The 27,305-nt window shown below is 34.5% G+C and overlaps 1 protein-coding gene across 4 annotated transcripts in view; it reads left to right on the forward strand.

Annotated features, from left to right (window-relative positions):
- Positions 1-6,715: 6,715 nt before the first annotated feature.
- GABRG2 (gamma-aminobutyric acid type A receptor subunit gamma2) overlaps positions 6,716-27,305 on the forward strand; it is a 76,629-nt gene continuing 56,039 nt past the window's right edge. For 2 of the 4 annotated variants that reach the window (XM_019740800.3, XM_088798767.1), the window contains exon 1: positions 6,716-7,280. In XM_019740800.3, the coding sequence (XP_019596359.1) occupies positions 7,174-7,280 (107 nt within the window). In that variant the 5' untranslated portion in view covers positions 6,716-7,173. The remainder of the gene's footprint in view (positions 7,281-27,305) is intronic. The other 2 variants (XM_019740791.3, XM_088798766.1) reach the window with 1 other exon arrangement.

The following is a 27,305-nucleotide window of genomic DNA, read 5'->3' on the forward strand; positions in this document are numbered from 1 at the left end:
AGTGAAATGTTCATACTATAAGTATATAATGTCATGAGTTTTTTCAGTGTATAAGACTGTGTAATAACTTTCCTAATCAACATACAGAATATTTAATTCATCCCAGAAATGTCTCTTGTGCCTCAACCATCACAGGCAACCACTGTTCTGATTTTAATCACATAGATTTATTTTGCTGCCCTTGACAATCATATAAATGGTATCACCATGCAGTGTGTACTGGCTTTTTTGCCTAGCTTCTTTTGCTTACCATAATATTTTTTGAGATTCAACCAAGTTGTTGAAAGTGTGCATTTATGTATTTGTATATTACATATTTATATGTATGTATATATCTATAAGAATAAATTATTTATAAGATTATTGTTGAATAATATGTTTTTCCATTTTCTAAATATACCCTGAAATTTGATTATCCACTTTCCCATTGATGATGTTTAGATTGTTTCAAATTTGAATAAATCTTCTACAGAATTCTGTACAGGACTCTCTTGGGGGTATATATTTTTCTTTTTCTTTGATAATTATCTTAAAGTAGAACCAGCTGGTCATATGGTAAGTGAATGTTTAACATCGTAAGAAACTGCTAAAACATCTTGCAAATAGTTGTCCCATTCTACGTTCTCACCAGAAAACGTATGAATTTTATTCTATACCCTCAAAAAAATTTGGTATTTTCAGTTGTGTTCATTTTAGACATTCTAATGCATATAAAAAGATATCATCATAGTTTTAATTCACATTTATTTAGTGAATGCTAATGATGAGAAACTTGTGCTTATTAGATACACATATAACTTTTTTCATAGTCTGTTCAAGTATTTTGACCACTTTTATTGAGTTGTTTGCATTTTCATGATTAAGATGTTGGATTTCTTTGTGTATACTGGATATAAGACATTTGTTTGATACTTTCATTGTGAATATTGTTTTCTCTGCATGTGACTTGCCTTTTCATTTTTTTAGTAGAGGTTTTTGATTAATAGAAGTTTTTGACTTTTATAAAGTCCAATTTATTAATGTTATATTTTATCCCTAATACTTTTTATGCCTTTTCTAAGAAAGTTTTGCGTACCACAATGTCCTGAAGATATTCTGTTTCCTTCTTAAAATTCATAATTTTAGCTTTTACATGTCATATGAAATAAGAGGCAAAGGTTGGCTTTAGAAATAATTTACCCATTTGTTCCAACATCATTAGTTTAAAACAGTAATCTTTCCCCTTTGAAATGACTCACCTTTATTGAAAGTCAAATGAACATATATATGTAGGACTCTTTAATTTATTCTTTTTTTCTAGCTTCTAAAGCCAGAAACTTAGCTCGTTGATTTTAACCTTTCTTCTTTTCAAGGTACTTAGTTACACATTTTCCTGTAAGTACTGCTTTAGCTCCACAAAACAAATTTTAATATGCTGTATTTCCTTTCCTGTTTGTTTTGAAACATTTACAACTTTCCATGTGGTTATGTCTTTGATCCACATATTATTTAGAACTATATTGTTTAATTTTCAAAATTTGGGGGATTTTTTTTTATCTATTCTATATTATTGATTTCTGATTAAATTATGTTGTGGTCAGGGAATAAACACTGAAAGTTTTCAAAATTCTGAAATGTCTTGAGGCTTAGTTAAAGAACAGTTAATAGGAATGTACATTTTGCACTTTGCAATTATTGAGTATAACATTCTACAAATGTTAAGTCAGAGAAATTTTAATATCTTCAACTATGATTGTGGATTTGTCTATTTCTCCTGTTCTGTCAGTTTTTGTTTCTATTTCTCTTGAGGTTCCATTGTTAGTTCTATTATTATTCTTCCATTTGTGTCTTCTTTCAGTCACCACTTTGCTATCTGTGTCCTGTTTGTCCCATTATTTTCCCCTTCAGTTCTGTATTTTCTGCTTTTGTTTGCATTTATGGAATGGTTTTTACTATTTGATTTTAATTTCTGTAATGATTTTTAGTTATACATTGTATATGATTTTTAGTGGTGCTTTAAGACTTGCTATATTCAACTTTAACTGATCAAACTCTATTTACAGTTGCTGTTATATCATTTAATAAAATGCACAAAAAAATGCAACAGTGTAATTTTATTTAACTCCAACTCTGGAATTCTTTGGGCTATTATTGACATATATTTAATACATATATGTGTTCTATATTCCAAAGTACAGTCATAATTTTTGCATTTAAAAAGTAGGTGTCTTCTAAAGGAATAAAAATTACACACACACACACACACACATACACTTATATATTTTGTTTTCTCACATATTAACCATTTTCAGCGCTCTTCACTCATTGTAGATCTGGGTTTCCATCTGGTATCACTTTCCAGCAGCCTGAAGAATTTTGTTTAGTATTATTTTTATCTCAGCCCTGCTGGTGAGAAATTCTCTCAGTCTTCATTTATTTAAAAATGTCTTTGCTTTCATTTTTGAAGACTATTTACTGGATATAGAATTCTATGTGTACCTTTTTTTTCCCCAGCTCTTTAAAGATGTCATCCACTGTTTTCTGGCACCAATTGTTTTAATAAGTCAACCATCATTGCAATATTAGCTTCTAGCAATTATAATGTTTCATTTTTCTCTGTATGCTTTCAAAATTTTCATTTCATCTTTAGTTTTCAGATGTGTGACTATAAAGTTTTCATTGTGTTTATTCTGTGTGGGGTCCACTGAGTTTCTTGGATATAACTATAAAGTTTCCATTGTGTTTATTCTGTGTGGGGTCCACTGAGTTTCAAAATTTTTCCAAAAGTTGGTAAAAAATATGGAATATTATTTTACTTTAAATATGTTTCTTCTTTATACACTACTTTATCAGGAGGCTTAATATTGTGTCACTGTTTCCGGTAGCTTTTAATTTTTTTCAATATTTTCCCGCATGATTTTTACATTGGATAATTTTTGTTAATTTGTCTTCAAGTTTACTGATCTTTTGCTACTGCTATTCTACAATTGCCAATCTGCTATTAAAGCCCATGCACAAATTTTGCCTTTCAGGCATTCAAATTTTTAGTTCTGGAATTTTCTGTTTTGTTTTTTTGAAAATAGTTTTCATTTCTCTGTGGAGACTCCCTACTGTACACATATTGACCACATAAACATCATGACCATTTTTTCCTTTAAGCTCTTGAATTATTTAAAACAATTAATGGAAAGTCTTTATTTGGTAATTGCATCTCAGGTTTTATTCATTTATATTAACTGTTATTTTTTAATATGTGTCCTATATGCTGCACTTTGTATATCTCATAATTTTTTTTACCATGTATCAGATATCTCACAATTATCAACATTCTGATTTTTAATACTCCTCTGAAAGTTGATTTTTGTTCTAAAAGGAGTTAAATCATTGACAAATCACCTTAATCTTGTGCAGGATTCGTTTTATACTGTTTTCAGGTTAGTTTCAGTTTTGCCCTTAGGCGTACAGCAAATCCTTAGTTCTAAAACAGAGAAGGGTTTCATGGTCCTCCTAGGGTTTTAAAGGAGAGTCTGAAGTGCTTATCAGGACTCCAACTTGATGGGATTCAAATTCCAAATTCAGTATCTCCTTCAGTGAGTGGCAGCTGAAATACTGGTTCAGCTTTTTCAGTCTTTCAGTTGTTGCTTTCTTCTGAGGCTTCTTGGTCTTTTTCTCTCTTTCCACTCAAAAACAAACATTTGAAGGAAGTTTGCATATGAATATGGTATCTTACCTCTTTGTTGTTCCTTTGTTTCTATGATTTCACTCTCAATTTCAGCTGCTCTGGCAGCAAGCACCACATTCTCCTATAAAACCTCAAATCAATGAGATGTTCCCTTCTGCTACTTCTAGCCATCCTGCATTTATGGGATTGAGGCTTTTCCTAGGATGTGGGACTTTTCATGCTAAAATCAGGTAAGTTCCAGGCAAACAGGGAAAATGTTGCTCATCCTTTAAGTGTCCTCATGGGAAAATCCACATAATATTAGATCTCATTCAATTCAGTTTTCTTTTTCTATGATCAAATCTTTAACACTCTGCGTACTTTTGGTAACTCTTTAGTACTTCACATAGTTATTTAATGTTCTGTCCATCAATTATAATTGTTATCTGCAGAATGGTTAGCTTCCTTGATAACTGTCAAACCAGAACCTAAGTAATATTATTTTAATTTCCCAAATGATAAGAGATCTGGTATCAACAACCAAACTAGTGAAAGTTTTGACCTCATAATTCACTTCTGGGTATTGTAATAACAACAACAATAATAATAGCAATACAGTGTCAAATTAAAACTAAAACTTTTTTTCTGAGAAAAATAACCTGCTAAACAATTCTCCAATGTATTGACAATGGCTTGTTTGGATGAAAGAATATAAGTGGTAGTTGTTTTTTTTTTTTCAACTTTTTCATATTTTAGAAATTTTAGTATAAATATATATTATTCACAATGAAAATGTAAACATCATCTTTATCAAATACTGGTATTTAAATGTGTTACAAACACATCTTTTTTTAAAATGGGTAAGAATAAATAAAAGATGATTACATAAGAAATTACTAGATTAGGTCTCTTACAAGTAACAGTGAATATGTGTTGCTAAGTCTTAGAAAATATATTAAATTACTTTTTGCAGAGAGCAGCCACCAGGTGGGAAAAATCCACAAGGGGCAAACCGAAGCTTACCAGCCAGGAGTAGCACAGTTGAAATTGTACTCAGATACTATCACTAGTAAAATTTCCTTTATGGATTCTCTTAATATTATGGGAGGTATTCCATTATTGAAACGGATTATAACCCACAGGAATCATTATGATAACGGATAAGGGATCAGTATATGAATTATTACTTTCTGAATATGATAGTATTCATTCTCACAGTTTCAATGTTTGTCACTAAATGCCAGAAAAAAAGGCTTACTTTGGAAAATTGTAAATGTTCTAGATGATAGAAGACACAATTGTCACAGATTTTTTTACATGGTAGGAAACAATATTTGCAACCAAACGGCCTGCATCTCTGTTTGCCTTGGCCTCCTCTGTGTTTTAAAAATTAGGACATTTCTCATAATTTTCTTTCCATTTCTTCTAGAAACTTTGACTAAAACAGAACAGAGGCAACACATTCAAATAGGGTACATACGGTCAGTCCAGTGTGTGTGGTTTCCACCACTTCACTGATTGACAACCAGCCCATTTCTTTCATTTATCTCACTTGTCTGGTTTTCGTAAGCATCGGAGTATGTAAACTTTAGCTTACAAAAATATGACCGAACAGCTTCACTAAAAACAATTACACAGCTGTAAACAACTGAGGTTTTTGGGGTGTTTGGTTTTTTTTTGTTGTTTTTTTTTTGTAAAAAAAATTGTAAATATAAGAGAGGCCAAAGTTCCTCACAGTGCAGCACAGAACAAGAAAAATTACAAAAAAGGGGGTTTACATTTGGTCGGCCTCCTATTCAGTCACAACAGAAAGAAGTCAGTTGACTGCAAGTTTTAACTGGACTTTTTCCTAAGCCATAAAATAACGAAGGTAGAGTTCCAAAAGCATGCAGGTTTCCAGGTGTGTCAGGCCCTTTTTCCTTCCTAGTCAGAGTGTGTCTCCTCACCCTACGTCATTACCAGAAGCAGCAAGTAATTCTCTCTACTATCCTTGAGTATATTTTAGGGTTGGAGATAGAGTGTGGACCCCAAACATCTTATGTTCTATCCCTATGTCTCCTGGACTCCTTATTCATGTTCCCTACCTGTGAGACTCAGTTCTTATAGAAAAGGCACTGGCTTTGATATGACCTATTGCTATGTTCCAGAAGGGGTCCAGTTGGTTCTCTTCACCTGAACCTCTACCTGAATATCTTTGCTATGGTCTCAACTAGACCTTGAAACTCTCCTCCACGTTCTTCTCCCTGATTGGTGAATGGGGTTTCCTCTGTGGTGGATGAACCAGGTTGGCAGAGCGAGATATCTCCCATGCATCAGTATCCATGGAAACATTCTAGGCAAGAAGGAAGCATGCTCACACCAATTCATCCCAGAAATTTTCAGGATTGTCACGAAGCAGAACAACAACATAAAAATGTCAATACTACACAGCAAATAGAAATCCCTTTATATTGTAAAATGTTCTCTTGATCCCCTCTTTTTGTCCAACTTCCCTTCAAAAAGCATCCTTCTATTTTGTGGTCTATAGTCTATACTCAGGCAGCTATCTTCATATAATTCGGTTTTTTAGCCTTCAAGTAGTCTGTGTCTACATTTTCACTGGGATGGAGAGCAGAAAAGGGAGGCGTGAATCCTGGGGAGCATAGGACTTCTCCATGTCCTTTAATTCTATCATGTTTCTTTTCCCTTCAGTCAAATTGAAAATCCATCAAATCTGCCTTCAAATGGGATGATTTACAGAGAAACACACATGCCTCTCCCACTCTCTGCTCCCCCTCCCCTCCGCCCCATGTAATCATGATTTCCGAGACTGCAGTTTTAAATAAGGATTCTTGGCAGATCTGAGGAGACATACCTTCTGTCATTGGTAATATAGTTTATGGGCTTGCTAAAACATTTCTTGTCTCCTCGAAAGCCAGTCCTTGCACACTTGTGTGTGCAGTGAAGGGTTAAAGAGCGATGGAAAGACACCACGCATGTGTTAATTCATGCTGCAGCCGTGCCTCTCTTCCACTTTGACCTCATCGTTAATCTGCGTGATAGTTGATCACGCAGAGATTCTTGTGATTTTTCTTTTACACACACACACACACACACACACACACACACACCTCTGCTCCCTCTAAAAAAAATCAAAATAAAGCAAGCAAACAAAGCCACCACGATGGACCCGGGAGAGTGTGTGTGAGTGTGAGGGGCACGAGTATGTGTACTAGTGCGCCCGCCTTTCTCCCTTATTTGCCTCTGTGTGTGTCTCTCTGTACCCTCCCCCTGCCTCAGTTATATTATTCCCCCAGACTTGGAAGCCGCTCCTTGAGCTGACGCTTTGATGGTATCTGCAAGCATTTGTGCTGATCTTATTTCTGCCCCCTGAATATTAATTTCCGAAGCTGATAGCAATACATCTCCCCAGTGACGGGACCTACTAGAGGCAGGTGGGGGGAGCCACCATCAGATCATAAGCATAATAATAATACAAAGGGGAGGGATTCTTCTGCAACCAAGAGGCGAGAGGAGGAAAAAAAAAAAAGGCGATGAGTTCGCCAAATATATGGAGCACAGGAAGCTCAGTCTACTCGACTCCTGTATTTTCACAGAAAATGACGGTGTGGATCCTGCTCTTGCTATCGCTCTACCCAGGGTAAGATGTGCTGTTTTCGGCTTCGTTTTGTTCCGGAGAGGAGGGGGAAGGGGTGGGGATGTGGCACTACGGAGACCACCCAGATTTAAAACACTCTTCTAGGATTTGGGGCTTTGTAATTTAGGGGGATGTGAATATGTGGGGAGGAAGGAAAGAGGAAGGTCACTTTCATTTATTTGCTAATTTATTGGATTTATTTGTTTTGCTTTAAAGTGGAAAAGCTAGCGTCATAAAGACTTTGTTTCTGGGGAGTAGCATTTTGATATTGCTGCACAGTGATGTCTAGGTGGGCTGTGGTGATAAATGCAGGCGTTTGAGGCCATGTTGGAGCTGTTTTGGGTGGGGGTCTGGAGGAGAAAACTGCAAATGAGGCACTGGCACAAACCCGGGAGATGTGCGGATTTTTTTTTTGGCGGGGGAGGGGTTCTGGGTTCTGTTCGTGTACATCAAAGTATTGCTTGCTCCTGCTCTTCCGCATTCTTAAGATCAATCAGCCAGGTTTTCTATCCAGCCCCATTGACCTAGCAGCAGTCTCTCTGATGGGCAAACATAGTTCAGCACCAGGGACAGCAATCCTGCTTAGGGCCAAATGCAAAAAGGCTTGTCTAACCAGAGGACATCTCTAAATTTACACAGGACATCCATGTAGTGCAGACAGAAGGCCGGCGGAGCCAAGGAACAGTAATGACATCAGGGGACCCTGCTCTGATTGTCCCTACCCTCTTCTGGAGATTGGAGAGGGACTTTTGGGCATGGGCTAGAGAACCTAGTTTATAAATACGTGGAGGAATATATGTCTGGAATAGAGCTGGCCTTGCTGCAGTGTTGAAAAATATGCTGAACCAGGGGAATGTGATGCCAAAATTGGGAAGTATGTATTGATGCCCTAGAGCCTTGCTGCACTGAATAGAAAAGATGGGAAGGGGTTGAGGATGGGGTCCCCCAAACCCCGAGCAGGTGTATACTCTGAAGTGTTTGCACCTAAATTTTCTTGAACTTTCTTGCACCAAAAGTATCAAAGGAATATCAATGGAACTACATATAGTTTACCATTTATCTGCCCACCTAAATAGCTCCCCCCACACAACACACATACCTCAGGATTTCCAGCGAGGACAGAGGCAGGATAGAGGTCCGCTATTTACATTACTTGCACTCTCCTATACTGTCATTTTGAAATAAGGCCCTATGTTTAGGGTAATTCTAAATTTCACCCCCCCCCTAAAAAAAAAAAAAGAAAGAAAAACTAGCTGTAGAATATATTAAGCCATTGCTCTAAGGTTTTTGTGGAATTGACACTCTCATGTAGTAGTTGTAACAAAGCGAGATAAAAGTGATGGGGGTTAAACTGTGACTGTATTTTATTAAAAATATCTAGTTAACGTCTCTGATCCGTCATTCTCTAGGGGAGGTAATAGTGGATGAAGATCACTGATAAAGAGACCAAGGCAAAATAAGGAGTGGAAGCTTCTCTTTGGAGTTTCTAAGCAGAGAGAGGGTCTGCTGAATTCTTCCAGTACTTTTCACACTTTCCTCCTTTACCATAAAAATTTAGGGCATTTTCATGTAGAGTGTAAGATTAAGTAGCTTTCTCAGAAGAGGAGAGGGCCTTTTACTAGAGATGGTTTATGAGGAAGTACGTTTTAGTGGAATCCTGGAAATACAATTTTCTATTCAAAGTTTGCACGCATATTTTTCTGCCTAATGTGTGCAGCTCTTAATTTGTTTCAGAAATTAGAGAATTAATATTAATAGTTGCTCATGGACAGAGATTATTATGCTCATATTCCTACCATTTATGAAACCTGTGGATTAAAATCTAGACAAGAAATACGGAAATACGTTTTTTGGTCCTGCTCACATCCATCTTAGTAAACGATTTTATAACTAAGTAGATGAGAGCATTCTTATGCATTTTATCTATAATGATCTTATTTTAACGAAAAATGTGTACTTTTATTATTATTCATAGTAGTATCATATTTAAGATGTCTTATTTTTCACAACGGTCCCACATTTTCCTTTCCAATATCATACAAAATTAAAACTAGAGGTACATTTTAGTTTCCCATTCTTAGCATAGTAGTCTAGATGAGCATTTCAAATAGCTCTAAATAAGGGGAGTGATGTGTCACTTAAACTCTCCAATAAGAGGCTTTTTCACATTTTCTCAGTAATGCTAGAGAATCGAGTCATTGCAGTTTGGTGCAGAGAATGTGATCCGAGTTTCAGTTTGCTGCAATCCCATAAAAAAAGCCATTTGAATGGCTGAATAAGGCTAGATCTAAATAGAAGCTTTGATCTGAAGCTGATTCTAAAGAAGGACCATAAGTGACTGGAAAAACGTGGGATGCTACAAGACAATTTGAAAGAGGCCTTTTGGGTAAATAGTGTCAGCAGAACCACCTGGAAAGTTGAGGGGAAATTTCAAAGAAATTTAATTGACTTTTTTATTTATATAACTCCCAAGAATAAAGTTTTTCCCTCTCATTAAATTGACTAAATTCATTAGGTGTTTACACAAAAGTAAAACAGGGAGGAATACAAAGATATTAAGAGCTAATATCTCTTGTTATATGTGAAATAGTTAATTTCTGAAACTCAAAATCATGTAAACTGTCCCATATTTTGTACACATAAGCATCACCTGGAGAACTTGTTAAAATGGAGATTCCTGGATCAGACACTGAAAGATTCAGAATCATTCATTGTCTGGGGTAGAGCCCAGGAATATTCATTTTCAACAAGTACCCTAGATTGCACACAAAGAGAAGTGGTATATGCATTGCTAATTTCCAAAAGATTATTCATCATTCTTAATGTTTATAAATGCTTTGATTATTGATATTTTTATTCAATGAAGCAGAACGAGTCACCTACAGAATTTTTATTTTGTATGTAAATCATTGAGTGTGTCACACAAACCATAAAGGGTGGAGAGTAGCTATAAAGAATTTTAATAAACCTACCTTAGGAGAAAACATTGGTTGAAAAATAAACAGAGACCTCTGTCATTAAAGGTATGCATGAATGAGTACGTAGTCTTATTTATAAACTATATACACTCCATGTACAAATATTCATACATATAGGTCTTAAAATAAATTTCCTAATTTTATGAACTCTTTTGATGTAACTAAATTTCATCTCAGAGTAAAAATACCTTAAGAAAAAGAAACTGGGAAACAACAAAAATTTATTTAGAGTAAATAGGAATAAGTCCTATAAGACGTTTTATTTTGTTCTTAGAATAAAATTAAGATTTTATAGTATATGTAGAAAGAATTATTTTTCAAGGATAGACTGAGTAGAAGTGAATTGGATTAAAGTTGATAATCTAAGCCTTACTCTGAAATGCTAGCACTTGATTTTTAAAAACAAAATTGAGCTAAAGATTTGCAAATATATTCTGTTCTTAACTGTTGCCCAAACAAAAATATTTCAAATGACTTTTCTTATGAGCTGCTAAACTTTTTTTTAATCCCATAACTAATTTTTTTAGTGTTTAACTTTAACAGGCTATGACCATGCATATAGAGGGATATTTTTATTCTTAACTATAAACCTATTTCTTTACAGAATTAATCTCTACAAATAAGCTGGTTATTTCCTTTTTTTCCCTATGTTCCACCTGGTATTATCTAGAAATAAATATTTTTCAGCATATTTAATTGCTAAATTGTACACATAACATTTCAAAGTCTACCCTGATGCAAATATCTACGTGAAAAAAAAAGAAAAGAAATACATATCACCAAGTATTTCCCAGAATTCAGTTGCCCACCATCTTCTAGACAAAACATCTGGATTGTAGGCAGGAATTAAAAAATTGGCTTTTAATGTATATAACTAGTTACATAAATGTCTCTGATCTCTGATACCCAGTTTAGAATAGGTAATCTTGAAATAATTAAATTACAGAATATTTAGTCATAGAGGTCCCTGTTCTACACATTTTAAAAAATGCTTTGTGCAACAATTTCTGCTCAAATTGAAATGGACTTAAGACTGACATTAGTGCCGTTATCTTTGCTGTAAATAATATATTAAGAAGTCATTTCTACCTCTCACTGTCACGATTTCCTTGGCATTCCAAGACAGTCTTTCCACAATTTAAGTACAAGTAGGTTTTACTGGAATGACAGATACTTTTGAAGGGGAGCAGAATTTGCCCTCACAAAATATGCTTCTTTGGCATAAAGATTATGGCTGGTCACTTTTAAGAACCAGCAGACACAAGAGAAGATCTGAAAACCAGTAGAAGTTATCCTTTCATATTTCCCTCCCTGTTTCAGGAAGGGAAGGATGATTAAATCTAGAAACATATCAGTGGAGAAGGCAGGGATTTAAATCTGCATAATAACCATATCTTCAGTTCATTGTGCTTTGCCTGATAACCTCCCAAGCTGCGCTCCCCTTATCCCCTTACCCCTAACATCTTTTCTCTGTAGCTGGAGATGGTATTTAAGGTGGTGGCTGGGGCCCTTCTCGGGAGTTACTCAGTTTTCCTGAGTATCTTCGTGTATGCAGGAGGTATACATGTTATTAAATTTATGTTTGCTTTTCTCCTGTTAATCTGTCTAAGGCTATCTATCCTTAGACACCCTTAGTGCAAAATGAAAAGTATAGTCACCCTTTTTCTTTCTAAAGGTAAGAAAATAATTGGATTGTTTCGAGATGTAAAAGGCCTCTTCAGTTTGCTTTACTGGGAGGGTTATTTACTATTCATTTCTTTCTTATTCTAGGGAATAAAATACCCTTTAAAAGGAAATAAAAAGCTTCTTTTAAGTTACACATTAGGGTAAAAATGAAATTTAACTTCAAATCATATCAATCCCTATAGTATTATGAGTGCAAAATATGGTAATAATTCTGTATCATTATAAAACTCATTGTATAACTCTGTAGATAAAGTGCCATGTAAATGCTAAATAAGTAGCACTGATATTACACTCTCCACCCATTCATAAAGAAAACCATATGAATACAAATAACATTACCGTGGGGAGAAAAAGGAATGCTTTTTAAGATCCTTTGTAATCAGTGAAACCCTGCCATGAGCTCAAGTTTAGTTGTAGAACCAACGTTTATGTAATGAGACAAATATATACTGAGTTCTGTAATTTATTTGGATATATTTAAATGAAATGGGCCAAACAAACTGAATATAACTTGTCAATATAATCTTAGGAGGAAGGAATAAATGACCGACTCTTATTTATATTCTTTTTGGCAGGTTATCAGTCCCTTCTTATAAATGTCTTTTGAAAACACATTTGAAATACATAATTGAGGAAAACAACTCTAGATACAAAAGGTACCTTGGTATATATAGTATTTCAGCTAGGTCAGTGCTAGGAACTGAATATATAATTATGGGGCAGCAGAAGCCACTATGTCTGCCATCATGAAGTTAGAAATCTCATGGGGTAGCAATTATCAAAGAGGTGCACACAAAAGTATTACATTTTAACTCAGGTAAATGCTATACAAAAAAGTCACATGAGAGATTATAATAGCTCTCTAGCATGGTGAAAGCATAGGGCAGAAAAACTGAGATCAACAAATCAGCTAAAACTAATCTACGATTATCTATTTGGTTAGTTTTAATATTCCAATTTTCTTTTCTTGGTCATAATAATTTTTGCTGGATTTGTTGCCTTCAATTGGGGAGGTTTTCACTTGAAAATGAATGGCATTTTTTTGAGGAAGAAAAGTTTGAAGAAGACATTTTTTTTAATGTTCTGAAAACTATTTTTCTTTAATATTAAAAAAATTAGCTATATAATAAACGACCAAATTAAATAAAGCAACATGGTTATGTTAAAATATGACTCTATTTTAACATAGACCAGATTTACAAGTCAATAGCCAATTGATGCATTTTTTTCTTCACTTACAGCCTATGCTATAGTTTTTTTTTGCATAAAAATGGTCTATTTCCCCACCGTCACTTGCAACTGACTCATGTTCATATTCTCTGAGTCTTTGTCAATCCAGTATAAGTAGTCAAATACAGTGAGATAGTGAATAAAAAAGACCTCCTTAAATATACATACCAGTGGTCAGCTTCAATTAATTTCACAAATATTAAGGCATGAAAACCTGGATATAATAAGATAAAGAAATATAGTGAAAATTTTGGAGCTTTTTTGAATTAAGTGCAAAATGGTTGGTGTAGGGTTTATTAAAAAGTACAGAATGAGATTTTAGTGCCTCAGTGATTTTTAATATTGATACATTATAATCTTTGTATGGATGAGAGTATGGACGCTAGTAATTGTATGTTAATAAATTACTAACTGCTTTTTAAAATCTATTTTATCTACTTTATTCAAGTATCCCCCTTCATCTAGTTCCTTTCAAATAATCATCATTCTAAAAGCAAGGTGTACATACTATCCACATGTACAAACACAGAAATCTGCAACTTTTAGATATTTAATTAAAAACTCTAGGTCTTCTGGTTTCGCTTTATTATGTTTTATTTATTATTGACTTGTAGAAGTATTTTATGAGTTTTAACTAAATATCCTTTGTCAGGTATATGGAGTGAAAACATTTTTTTTTTACAGTTTTTTGGTTTGGTTATATGGATGGATGGATGGATAGATAGATAGACAGACGCAAAACATTTAATTATAAAGTAAAGTTTGCCATGTTTTCCATTATGGTTAGTGCTTTTTTTCTATCCTCTCTAAGATATTTTTGCCTCCCATAAGTTCAGAAAGATATTTTCATGTATTTTTAAGAAGCTTTTTCATTTAGTTCTATGATCCATCTCACATTTTTTAAATTAATGTTATAAACTGATATTCATTTCCTCATGCATTTATCCAATTGCTTTAGCCCCATTTTTTGAAACGATTTACCTTTTTCCATTGACATTCCTCAGTCACTTTGTCAAAATGTTATTAGCACATATGTCTATTTCTGAAATTTGTATTCCATTCCATGGGTCTACTTGTCTATGCTTATGTAAGCACTATATGACTGGGACCATTATAGCTTCATCATAAACCTTGAAATTAGGTAATAAATATGAAACAAATTCATATATGTTCTTTTGCAAGACTAATTTGTCTATTTAAAATCTTTCATATCCTTCTATATTTTATAAAAGTTGCCAATTTATACTAAATAAAAATAAAAATGTCCCGTTGCATCTTTATTGAATTGGTGTTGAATATATAGATCAATTTAGAAAGTACTGACATTTTGAAAGTCTTAAGTCTTTCAATCCATAAACATGGTTTATCTCTCCATCTATTCTGGTTTCCTTTAATGCTTCTCACTACCTTACTGTATATTTCAGTGTAGGTATCTTAAGTTTATTCTTAATTATGTTGTATGTCTTATTCTATTTTAAAATATATATTTTAAAATTTATTTTCCAAATGCTTATCATTATTATATAGAAAAGTAATTTATTTTGTATATTAATTTTATATTCTGTGATATTAGTTCTAGTAATTATTCTAATCTTTTTTGTAGATTATGTTTTTTACATACAATATTGTCATCTATAAATAAAGACAGTTTCAGTTCAGAATGACTTCTTAAAACATAAATGTGTTTATGTTATGTTGTTATATTAAAGCTTTGTGATAACTCCCTTCTGCCCATAAGATCTAATTGTCTTACCTAGAGTTGTAGGCAATACAGCCATATATTTATTGTGGAAAATGGAGACATTTTTATAGTGAATGAGGGCACAATTATTAATAATTAGGTCAGGACCACAGGTGCCAACTGGAACTTTCCCAGGCAAACTGGGCATATGATCACTCAATATGGTCCTTCATGATCTGCTCCCGGACAACCTCTCCAGCATCAGCTCCGGCCCCTCCATCAGACACAAGTGAACTGCCATACTGTATATTCCATTAGATTCCTTTAAACACTGGTCTTATTTTCCTACCTCCTTTCCATGCACCATTTTCAGAGCCTATTCCCTCTCTCCCATTTTCTTTTGAAACTTTTAGTCTTTAATACGGCATTTTCCTCTGAGAGATGTTTTTAGGATTGGAGAGGTAGTTTTATTATCACTCTTCTGTGTCATGGTTAAAAGGAGAGGTCATAGAGAATTGATACTTAAGTAAGCTAATTATTTTTGAAAGCATGAAAAACTATTCAATAAAAAAATTGACTCTGCCTAGATTAAAAAAGTTTCTTTTTCCCAGTCGTATCACATGTGACCTCACCCAAAATCTTTTACATAATAAAAAGCAAATAAAGTCAACTCGGTGCAATAAAACCAAGGACATGTTGACATTTAAAAACACCTTGAAATATCCATCACAGTTGACTATGATTTTCCAGGTACCCTTGTGGTCCCCAGGCCATAAACAGAGTTTCCAAGGTCATTTTTATAGATCTGCTGCAATTTGTATTTTGCAGATCAATTCCTGTGATGAATGAGCATCAAATTAAACTCTGTAGAAAGTCACGTGAGGAGGGAGAGATTTTGTCGTTCAATTTTATTCTCCTTGATTTCAGATTCTAAGTAAACTGCCAAGCAGATTCTTAAAAGGTGCTTAAGTATCAATGAAACTGATATTAAAAAAAAAAAAAATCACATGCACATAAAGCAGAAGACTGGAGATCTGAATGGTGCCCTTCTTAATTCCTATTCATTTTGTGAATCACATTTTGTTTAATTCCTGCCTACTATATTCTTGGCACTATGCCAGATGCTGAAGCTGTAACACTGAAGAAAGCAAACACAGTCCTTGCTTTTGTGGAACTTACATTCTAGAATAAAGATGTGCTTTTAAAAACATAACACTATATTACATATAATGTTATAATAGTATAATAGCATAATATAATAGCACATTTACATATTATAACCATATTTTATATCTTTACTTACTGACAATGTTCTACCTTTAAACTGATTCATTTCATTTATTGCCTCAGATTTAAGGAAATTGTGTAACCAGACAGACATTTTACACTCAACCGTTTTTTAAACCCATGAGTCCTCACGATTCTGTCCTTTTTCTCCTTGAAATAACCTAACATGGATATCATTTCTCTCTTGTTGAGCTCTAAATTGTGATGTTAAATGTAGACTAAAAAAGAAATGGAAGGAGGACAAGTTTGTTCCTTCTTGGTTCCTGTCTTCCTGCCATAAATAAATATTTATTGAGTTCCTAATACTTGTTTTGCACTGTACTCGGGGTTGGAGATAAAAAGGTGAGAAAAAATGGGCATCTTCTTAATCCTCTTAGAACTTGTGGTCTGGGGACAAGCAGACAGTAAACAAAAAAATTTCAAAATATGACAAATGTTGAAGAAAGAAGTAAAAAGTGTGGTGCTATGAAGAAAACATTTACTTTACATAGGATGGTCAGGAAAGGTCAATCTTGAGTAATGGATAAGAAGTTGAGACTACAGGAGGATGAAAAAAATTCAGCCATGAAAAAACTGAAGGGAAGAACCTTTTTCATCATGAATAACAGTAGGTGCAGGAACCGTGAAAGGAGTATGAATCTGTGTGATTTACGAAAATACTTCATATAATAATACCAGTGGTTTTATTCTTAAGGAAGAGAAGTGTGCCTCTGTGTTTGGGAAATGGTGAGGGTTACAATTTACCTATCTATTTTCAGTTGCTTGGCAATTAACCTAATTGTTGACTTTTAGCTTCCTTAAGAGTTGCATATTGTTGCTCTACATTTTGCTACAAAATCATAGCAGGATCAATGATTAGTTATTGATTCATCTATTACGTCAATTATTTCAAAAATAATACTCATTTTATGGCATCATTATAAAATGACTGCACTATATTTAACTAATGTGTTTAAACACATATAGTGTTTTTTGTTTTGTTTTGTTTTGTTTAAGATAAATATTTTGCATCTAAGAAATGGCAAAGAAGATCCTTAAATTCCAAATTACTAAATATGATTTGTGGGCAGTTATTTGAATGATTCATTTAAAAAGTTTAACAGTTTCTCATAGAGAGCATTAACGAAAGTACACTTAAATATAAAATATGTTATCGAGTTTAATCTTGTGTATATAGCAAGATCATCTAAAGCCTGAAAGAGATACAAAAATCTATGTACTAAATTAAAAAGAAACCAGAGTACCCTTTCATTAAGAACATCTTCTTTCTCACCAGGAGATTTTTAAATTTTTAGACTCAATTACCTCGTACTTTAGTTATCAAGAAATTTCACAAAAGTCTCACATCAATGAATATTTTGAAAAAAACAGTGATTTATTTTTCGGAATGCTAGCTTTGTTTTTGTTTTATTTTTAAGTTTGCATATAGCAAGACTGACCTTTATTGGTGTGCCATTGTGTGAATTTAAACACACATGGGAATTTTTGAAATACAGTATCCCAAATCAAGAATGGAGCAGTGCTCTCTCTCCCCATTTCTGCCACCCATTTGTTGTCACACCCTCCTCCCCCACTATCTCCTGGCAACAAGTGGTGTGTTATTTATCAGTGTAGTTTTTCTTTTTTTCTTTTCAAGAATGTCATGCAAGTAGAATCATATAGTTCACTCTGCATAGTGCCTTTGAGATTCATCTACGTTACAGAGGTTAGTTAAGCAGATTAAAAGAGGTTCAACATTATTAGCCATTAGGTAAGCGCAAATTAAAACCACAACATGATACCACTATGTACCTATCAAAATGAGTAAAATAAAAACAATACTGGCAAGACCAAGTGTTGGCAAGGATGTGGAGGAATTGGAACTTTCATACATTGCCAATGAGAATTTAAAAAATGAAGAACAATTTGGGGATTTTGTATAAGATTAAACATATACCCAAGATACTCATTTTCAACACATTTTGAATATATTTGAATTTGATACACTTTAGTATATATCTGCAGATATGTAGATGCTGCCTGCAATAGAATCAGCCTTTATTTTCATCCACTTGCTCTCAGTGACCTTTACATTATTTTAAATTGGGGATAGTTTAACCTTTCTTTCATAGACCATGAGAAAGTACACATAATTCTCTTCACCTCCACCTGTGGCCTCCTTGTAAATAAGTGAACAATTTTTCATGTTTATATGTATTACCTTTACGTGTATTACCTTCTATTTTTCCAGAAGAGGGAACCAAAAGTATTATTAGTTCCCCCAAAAGCTTTTATGTTCTAGAGAAAAATACTATTATTACCACAGAAGTTGAGATTGCATTCTTCGAGCTGTTCAGGTATTTGTCTCCTCAAATAGATGAGAGGTGTTTTGATATCAGCATTGTGCCTTGCACTTCTTTCTATCTGTTACTGTGCCTTGCACAATAAAAAACATGCTGATTAACTGAAGGGTCAAGAAATCGAAATGTATAAGGCATTGTTTCCCAAACCTTTATGGTTTTTGTCACATCTAAATGACACCTGGTTATTTTTTAACATAATCGTTTTCATGAAATCCATATCTTTAAATGTAATTATTTTATTTAATACACTTAATAAACATAATAAGATCCGGAAAATTAGTTTCCCTTTTCTACAGAGTAAATACAGTAAAACAAAAACTATATTATCAGGTTTTAATGACATATTATAGCCACCAGAATTGCTGGGCTTCATGCTGCTCTCCTTAGAAAATAGATTAGTAAATTGAAAACGTGGTTAAAGACAAATTACAAATAACATAAGGCATTGTCCTTAATATAACTGGATGTGCTGAAAAATATTGAAAAGGGAAAAAACGTCTAATTATATGTTTCCATGTCTTTTAATGCTATGCCTGTGTGAACTTCACAATTGTCTTGGATACCAGGGGAAGGTGTCCTAAGCTTTGGGAAACACTAACATGGGGTGATCTTAATGGGACATCAATACTGATAGCAATCATGTGATGTATATAATAGAGGCAGCTCATTTTAATTAGCCACAACTGTTATATATAAATGCACATTTATAGAGAGTGAGTTTTACCTAGTTAATTTTCATAAACATGAAATCTATAAAAATAGCCCCTACTGTCATCAATTCATTCAATATTTTGAAACATATTCATCTGGTGTCTTGTCAAGTGCCAGACACTCGTAAAGTTTTGGAAAATGACACTGTTGAAGACGGAATCATTTTTGTCCTTAGTGACTTAATGCTCTGCTTTTAACTCTCATACCTAAGGCTAATTTTCTCAATGCTTTTTTGTTGTTATTGTGAGGTAAAATGTACGAAAAGTACATAAAACATGGCTCAATGAATGATCACAAATAGAAATAAAAACCCATGTAACTACCAACCATGTCTGGAAATAAAATATTGACAACACCCCAGAAAACATCCTCATTTGCCTCTCAGCTTACCTTTCTCTTCTCTCAAGACCATTGTTCTGACTTTGAGTTCCACAGTTAAATTTTGCCTGTTATTAAATTTTATATAAACGGAAACATACTGTGTGTGTGTGTGTGTGTGTGTATGTGTAGCATCTTTTGCTCCAATTTTTATTTTTCAGATTCATTTTGCAGCACATAGCTTTAGTTCACTAATTTGTAGTACATAATATCTCCTTACATGAATTTCTCATATTTTATCTATCCATTCTCATGTTGATTTGGGTTCTATTCATGTCTAGTACCAATAATGCAACTATGAACACTGTTGTACGTGTTTTTGAGTAGACATATGCATGTATATCTCTTTGAAATAAAAATCTAGGGATGTCCTTTCTGGCTTCCAGCATACATGGGTTCTCGTCATTAGCAGATAATGCCAAAATGTCCCTCCAGCAGCGTATGAGTCTCAGCTCCACATTCTCCCAGTTTTATTTAAGAAAAGTTAAACAAACAAGCAATGCAAACAGAACTACGATAAGGGAGCCAAACCGGAGAAAATGGACTTCAGCGGTTATCCTAGTATTAATATATGACCTGACGTTTACGTTTTTTTCCTGTTTATGCCTCTTGCCCCCAGTGAGTGTTGTGATTGTCTTCTCCGCGTTTTCTCTCCTCACTTTCTCAATTGTCCCAGTTTTCATTTGGTATCTGTGAAGCCCACGTGCTTTTTGGAAAGCTGATTCCATCTTTGATACTAGTGGTGGGACATAGCTAGGCTAAAATAATGAATAGAGTCCCATTCTGTAGTCATAGATATTGGTTTCATATGTATGAATTCATATGTAGTTGGGCTAATGACAGGCAAAATGAGACTTTCTGGGGGCTTTTAAAAAAGTAGACATCTCATCTTTTTGAGAGAACTTCTGGAAGAGTTTATCTCGTGTTCATGCATGTAAATAAGGAAGCATAGAGGTAAGGAATTGTTGCCAGCATCTTGTGACCACACGGTCAGGCCATCTTGGGTTGAAGCTGAGCATGGATGATAGAAAGGTGGGATAGAAAAAAAATTCTGAGTTTTTTCCCTTAGCATGAGACCCTTTGGGTCCATCCATGTTGTCACAAATGGTAAGATTTCGTTCTTTTTTATGGCCGAGTAATATTCCATTGTATATATGTACCACATCTTCTTATTGAGCTCAGGCATAAACTAATTTATTGTCCTAAAGGGAAATGAACTTGAGCAATCATTTATTTTGGATTGTCTTATTTTTTAATGAATGTACAGCAGCAGAATCTTTCACCCCAATTCCTGCTTCACATAGCCTTGCCGCATAGGGTTAAACACTTGGATTTGGCAAACTGATGTGACTACTGATAAATATCACTGTTTTCCTTCATCTGCAAAATGGGGATTATAATAGGAATACCAGTGTTTTAAGAATTAAGTGAGACAGAGAAAGACAAATACTGTATGATTTAACTTATATGTGGACTCTAAAGAACAAAATAAATGAATACATCAGAAACAGACTTATACATACAGAGAATACACAGATGGTTGTCAGATGGCAGGGGGTTGGGGATGGGAAAAATGTGAAGGGATTAAAAAGTACAAATTGATAGTTACAACATAGTCATGGGGATGTAAAGTACAGCATAAGGAATATAGTTAATAATACTGTAATAAGTATGTATGGTGCCAGGTGGTTACTAGACTTACTGGGTGATAACTTTATAAATTATACAATGTCTCACCACTATGCTGCACACCTAAAACTGATATAAATTAATATTTATTGTCAACTGTAACTGAAAAAAAAATCTGAGTTTTTAAATAGATAGTTGGGAAGTTGAATCAAAGCATCAGGAAGCTTATTCTATCTTCGGCTTTATAATTATATATTCCAGTACCTCTCAACTTAGCTTGAATGTTCTGATACTTGCAATAAAATTCATCTTAGCTAATGAAAGCCCACATATTTATTTGATATAGGTCATTGGTGATTGCTAATAAAATAAACAGCTTGTGTTTTACATATTGGGAGATATAGTTCTGATAATTGACTCGGTCAAACACACTTCTCAACAGCTGTTAACCTAATACCAAAAAATTGAACTAGGTGTGAGCTAAGGAAGTCACTACAAGCAGGGCAATTCACTGTGCGAATCAATACTTAGGGATTTACTTCTCTGCCTTCACTCTATCCTCTTTGCACATACACACTCCTCTGTACACACCTGTGCACAGAACACCCCTCCCAACGGGTTCTGTGCCGATCCCTTACATGTCCTTCCTGGGAGGTACAGCATCCCCTCGGCCACTAGGGACCCTGTATGAAAGAGCACCCGGTGCCCTAACGCTCCTGTTCACTGGACGACACCACAATGTCCTTCTAGAGCTCCCGGTCCTCCTGGACAGGACAGAGGGAGTTTTCTCCCATGATCAGAAGCTGAGACCCCTATGCTCTTTGAGGCTATCTACTCATGTATTATAGCTGCTCCTACACTTTCTAGCAAAGTCCACCTTTTGCAGTGGCTGGAGGACATTCTGTGACATGAACTAGCTTATGTGCGTCCCTTACCCCTGCAGCGTGCACTGCTTTCCAAGCCAAGAAATTATTTAAGCGAGGCAGTTTATCACATCCATGAAGTTAAATTTTGAGCTTTGCTTTTATTCCACAGTGTGGGGGAGATTAAATCATCTGTATCTACAATGGTCAGCTTATGAAATTTGAGTGTTATTAACTTTGTGCTGAAGGTGCTATACTTTTATTGAGCTAAGACATAAACGAATTTATTGTCCTAAGGGAAAATGAACTTGAGCAAGCATTTATTTTAGATGGCCCTATTTTTTGATGAATGGATGGTGGCAGATTCTTTGGTCCCAATGCCTGTAACATTTGGTTTTGGAAAACTGAAGTGACTATCGGTAAACACCATTGTTTTTACTTCATCTGTAAAATGGGGATAATTATAGGAATATCAGTGTTTTAAGGAATAAGTGGGAAAATGCACATGAAGTCTTGCAAGGACTTCACTAGAATATAGTGAATATTTATCAGCAGTCATTGTTGGTTTTAGTATCTATCTGAGGAAAACTAGTTAATAACAACAACAAAAAAAATGAATCTTTGCAAATCTTACTTAACCATGCACTCATGGTATTTAGTCTAGCAATGGAGACAGATACTAAGAAAACCAATAAATACACAATATGACAATGCTAAGGAACAATTAAGGGATTGGTTAGAACATATAAAGGTGGGGGTGGGTGACAAAGGTAGATAAACAGTAAAAGATGGCCTCTATACGAAGGTGATATTTGTGTTGAAAATTGAAAGGTCAAAGGAATAAGCTATGACAAATACTGTTTGAGGAGATGGAGAGAAGAAAAGATTGCAGGCAGCAAGAATAATACATGCAAAGGTATTTACTGGAGTTTGGCCAGGTTTCTGGAACTCAACAAACTCTCAGGTACATGATAACGTAAGGAACAACGTATTCTTCTGTTATTGATGCTTAAGGAGTATGAGATTCCCACTGAGTTTTACAGCCTGATGAGAATGTAGGGTAGCAGGGGATCCCTGTGAATGTAGTAAAAGGAAGGAAGAGATTTCATGCTACACAGTGGAGATTCACAATACAGGTAATATTAGCAGCAGAAGATCCAATGCACAGGAATATTCAATAAAAATGTTCATAAGGTTTAATTTTGCTGACACATATGCCTTGGAGGTTTACTTTGACATGTAAAACTCTACATTTGACTCATTACACCTATAAAACAAAAGTAGGCCATAACTTATACCAACAAAATATTAATGAAACTAATGTTTTGAAAGAAAGTCACCCTAGTTATTAAAAATATTTCAAGTATAAAAATAAATGAGTTTTTGTTTACTCAACTATTTACCTACCTATGCCGGAAAAAGAAAAGTGTAGACTCGGTCTTAATGATGCCAAACACCAATGGATTTGAAGATACCTGAATGACATGTTTTGTATCTCATCCAAATGTTTGTGGTTGTACAACCCGGGGAGAGTAAAATGACTAGATTTCCCCCCCACACGCACAAAACTTAGAGCTTTCCTGAATGTATGGGAATCAAATTGAAAATACCTGGATTAAAATGTAAAATTCCATAAACTGCATGATTACTCTTCAATGGCAAATATCCAGAATATGTACCAAAATTCAAATATTTAGAATCTTCTACATTATTGAGAGCAATCTCTCATTACACTATGTCTATCCAGTATTTGTTTTGTGTTATGTCACTTTTTTACTAAATAGAGTCAACTATTTTTCAGATTATAAACATGAACTCATTACGTGTTTGTGTTTGTGCATAAATTTAAATCATGCATAAAACTGTAAAGATGAAAATAAAAAATAAGAATCTAACTGACAACATGGAGATTCAGAATCAGGAGATCTAAAGTAGGAAACTGGGAATCTGTATATTTAAAAGAGTTCAGCCCCACAACACACACAGGCACCGAGTAAGCACCATTGGTTTAAACATTTGATGACAGATTCTCAAATTTTAATATACATATGAATTACCTGATCTTATTAGTGATTCTCATTCAGGAATTCGGATAGGGCCTAAGGGTCTGCATTTCTAGCAATTTCCCAGGAGATGATCATTTTGCTAAGTCCAAAGTTCTCAGTCTGATGCTTCCTATTTTCTGAAAGCTTTCAAAGCTGAAAACTCAACATTTTCTGGCACTGTATTTCAGAAATTAGCACTCAGACGACAAAAACTGTGACCATTATGATAAGTACATTTAAGAGTTATTTTCATTTCAGTTCTTTCCCTTTTTAAGATTATCTTTTTAAACTAAAGGACCCAAGAAGGAGTAATCACTTTTAAAGGCTGTTTATTCAGATAGGTGCCTTGAGCTGGAAGTTGGAAGTGCACTTGCTCTTAGTTCACTCAACTGTTAAATCGATTTTCTTGACTCTTTACCAATCGGTTTCTACCCTGGCATTCTCATGCAGTTCATGATTGTACAGAATGCCTTATTTAATGGTCAGACTTCATTATCTCTGGACTGTTCATTTATAAATGTGGATGTTCTTGACGCCAAAGATTTCTAGAGAAAGAAACAGCCTTCATTGAATTAGAGAAATTCTTTTTAAAAGACAAATCTGGAAACAATCCCAGCTGATGTAGTCTCCCTATTAATTTAAACCCCAGTGGGAAAACTCTAGAGAATAAAAACTTCATTTACTTATAATATAGGGGCTCATTATTTTTATTCCTGGAAAACATCTGTGTTTTAGTTATTCTCAACCCATATTAGATACAAACCTGGAAAATCATCTATAGAATCAGGTTTTAGTTACATGTTTGGAAGTATAATATATCTAGCAGTGGTCACTTTTTATCATTAATTATAATAAACCTTTTTTCAATACTATTTGTCAGGCACTATGCTAGGCACTTAATAAGTAATACCTTTACCTTACACAAAAATGCAGTATGAATACTAGTGTTAACCTTATTTTAAAACGAGGACTTAGAAGTTTAGCAGGTTTAAATAACATGCCCAAGGTTATAAAGCAGTGACAAAGGCAAGAAGATGTAAATGCAGAAATCAGACCTGGTAATTTCTAACTCCCAAGTATATGCTCTTAATTTCTCTATTCCTTTTTACCTCTCTGTGGCTAAGGACTCATCCTGAAGTATGAAAAAAAATCTGTCCTTGACACTTTTATATGAAACAATCAATTTGATTATCGTTCTGGCATCCAATATGTGATGATGCTAAGAGAATTATTGGTACAATTCTGGAAAATAGCAATCCTTCTAAGCAAGTCCCTTATTTTTTCATTTAATGTACTTATCCTCATAGTTCACCAAATAACAGTAATGACCGTAATACAGCACCATCAGGCTTGGATCATTTCTTTGTTAGTATGAGGAAGCACTATAAACAAACTACAATATATATCAACATCCCTTGAAGAAATTTTAACAGGGTGCATATTTCTGTAGAGAGAGAGAGGGAGAGAGAGAAAGAAAGAGTAAAGAGGGGAAGGAGTGGGGGGGAGAGAGAGAAAGAAAGGGGAGCGAACAGGAAGGTTTTTTTTTGTGTTTCTTTGTGTGTGTGTGTGTGTGTGTGTGTGTGTGTGTGTGTGTGTGTGTGTGTGAAAAGGCCCTTTTAACAAATTAAACAGTAGTGAAATTCCATTACCGTAATATCCAATGGGCCAAACACATTCTTTTCTCAATGATTTATTAACAGGATTTGAAAAGCTCTTAGTTTGAGAGTGTTTTTCATTGCTTTTTCTTCTTAAACTAGTAAGCTTTAGATCACGGGATTAGAGTCCTTCTATTAGGCAGAGTTCACCGTGCTCTGGAGCAATGATGCATTGAGGAGCAAGAGGAATTTCTCTAGCAGAGAACTGGTCTCTGGCTATCCTGAGGCCTTTCTCCTTGAGGGCTCACTGAAGCTTTGTCCAACCATCGTACCCTCTATGGGTAAGCTATGAAATTCCCATGCTGTTTCAAGTTCCTATGCTAACTAAAGCGCAACATGTAAGACACTGGCTATGTTAGTTTTTATGCACATGTATGGCTCAGTTTATATAATGTTTCCTTTTCATAAAGCTTTAAAGCAATATAAAAAGGGATTACTTGCTTACTAAGTTGATTCATGTAAGTGATTACTCTTCATCTCCCTTATTCATTTTCAAACCAGATTAATCACTTAATCAGCTTTCTTCTGCCATATTTAATCATCTGTCTATGTATTTTATCTATCTATCTATCTTATCTATCTATCTATCTATCTATCTATCTATCTATCTATCTATCTATCTACTGTGTTTCCCCAAAAATAAGACCTAACTGGAAAACAAGCCCCAGCATGATTTTTCAGGATGACATCCCCTGAACATAAGCCCTAATGCATCTTTTGGAGCAAAACTTAATATAAGACCTGGTCTTATTTTCGGGGAAACACGGTATCATCTCTCTATCTATCAACTATCTATCTATCTATCTATCTATCTATCTATCTATCTATCTATCTATCTTCAAGCTACATATATAAAAAATAGTGAGATATATGACTGAGTATGACTGAACTAAAGTGATAAATATGGTTTGAGAAATATATATATTTTAGAAATATGAAATATATATAAATTCATTTAGGGCAATGTGGCAGTGATTTTATTTCTGACAAGATCCATTCTATGCCATATATTTAGGAAAATAAACTGAAGATGGGGATGGGGATGGGAAATTTTATATTTTGCATTTGTCATTTGTTTTCACTATACACCACAGAAATAACCAGTATTCGCTAAATGCTGATGAAAATGGCAGCTTTTGCAAGGCTTTGCATGACCTCTAGATCTGGAAAATGTAATTATCTTGTGTGGGGGTAGGGCATGGAATTAGGGCAGGGGAGAGACATGCTACAGGCAGCCCGACATCCTTCCAAAGTGAGCCTTAGCTTCCAGCCCAAATGTGGGGGTTTTCCGACAGGTTTGGGCATAGAAAACTGAAGCACAGGACATCATGTGGCTTTCTGATCACTGAAAATAGGTACTTTCACTTCTATCATTGTAGTACACCAACCAATAGAACGCGTTTCCAGCTGAGGAACTTTTGCTGGAGTAAAGAGTGGTTTAAAGCCTACCACTACATTTTACTTCATAGTACCAGGTTCTTAACAATCAAAGATAAATGAACCACCCTTGCCTTCAGTGCAAGTGAGGGGGAAAAAAATACAC

This window comes from Rhinolophus sinicus, chromosome 5 (genome assembly GCF_057876585.1).
Source record: "Rhinolophus sinicus isolate RSI-liver-muscle chromosome 5, RSI-T2T, whole genome shotgun sequence".
Taxonomy (NCBI): domain Eukaryota; kingdom Metazoa; phylum Chordata; class Mammalia; order Chiroptera; family Rhinolophidae; genus Rhinolophus; species Rhinolophus sinicus.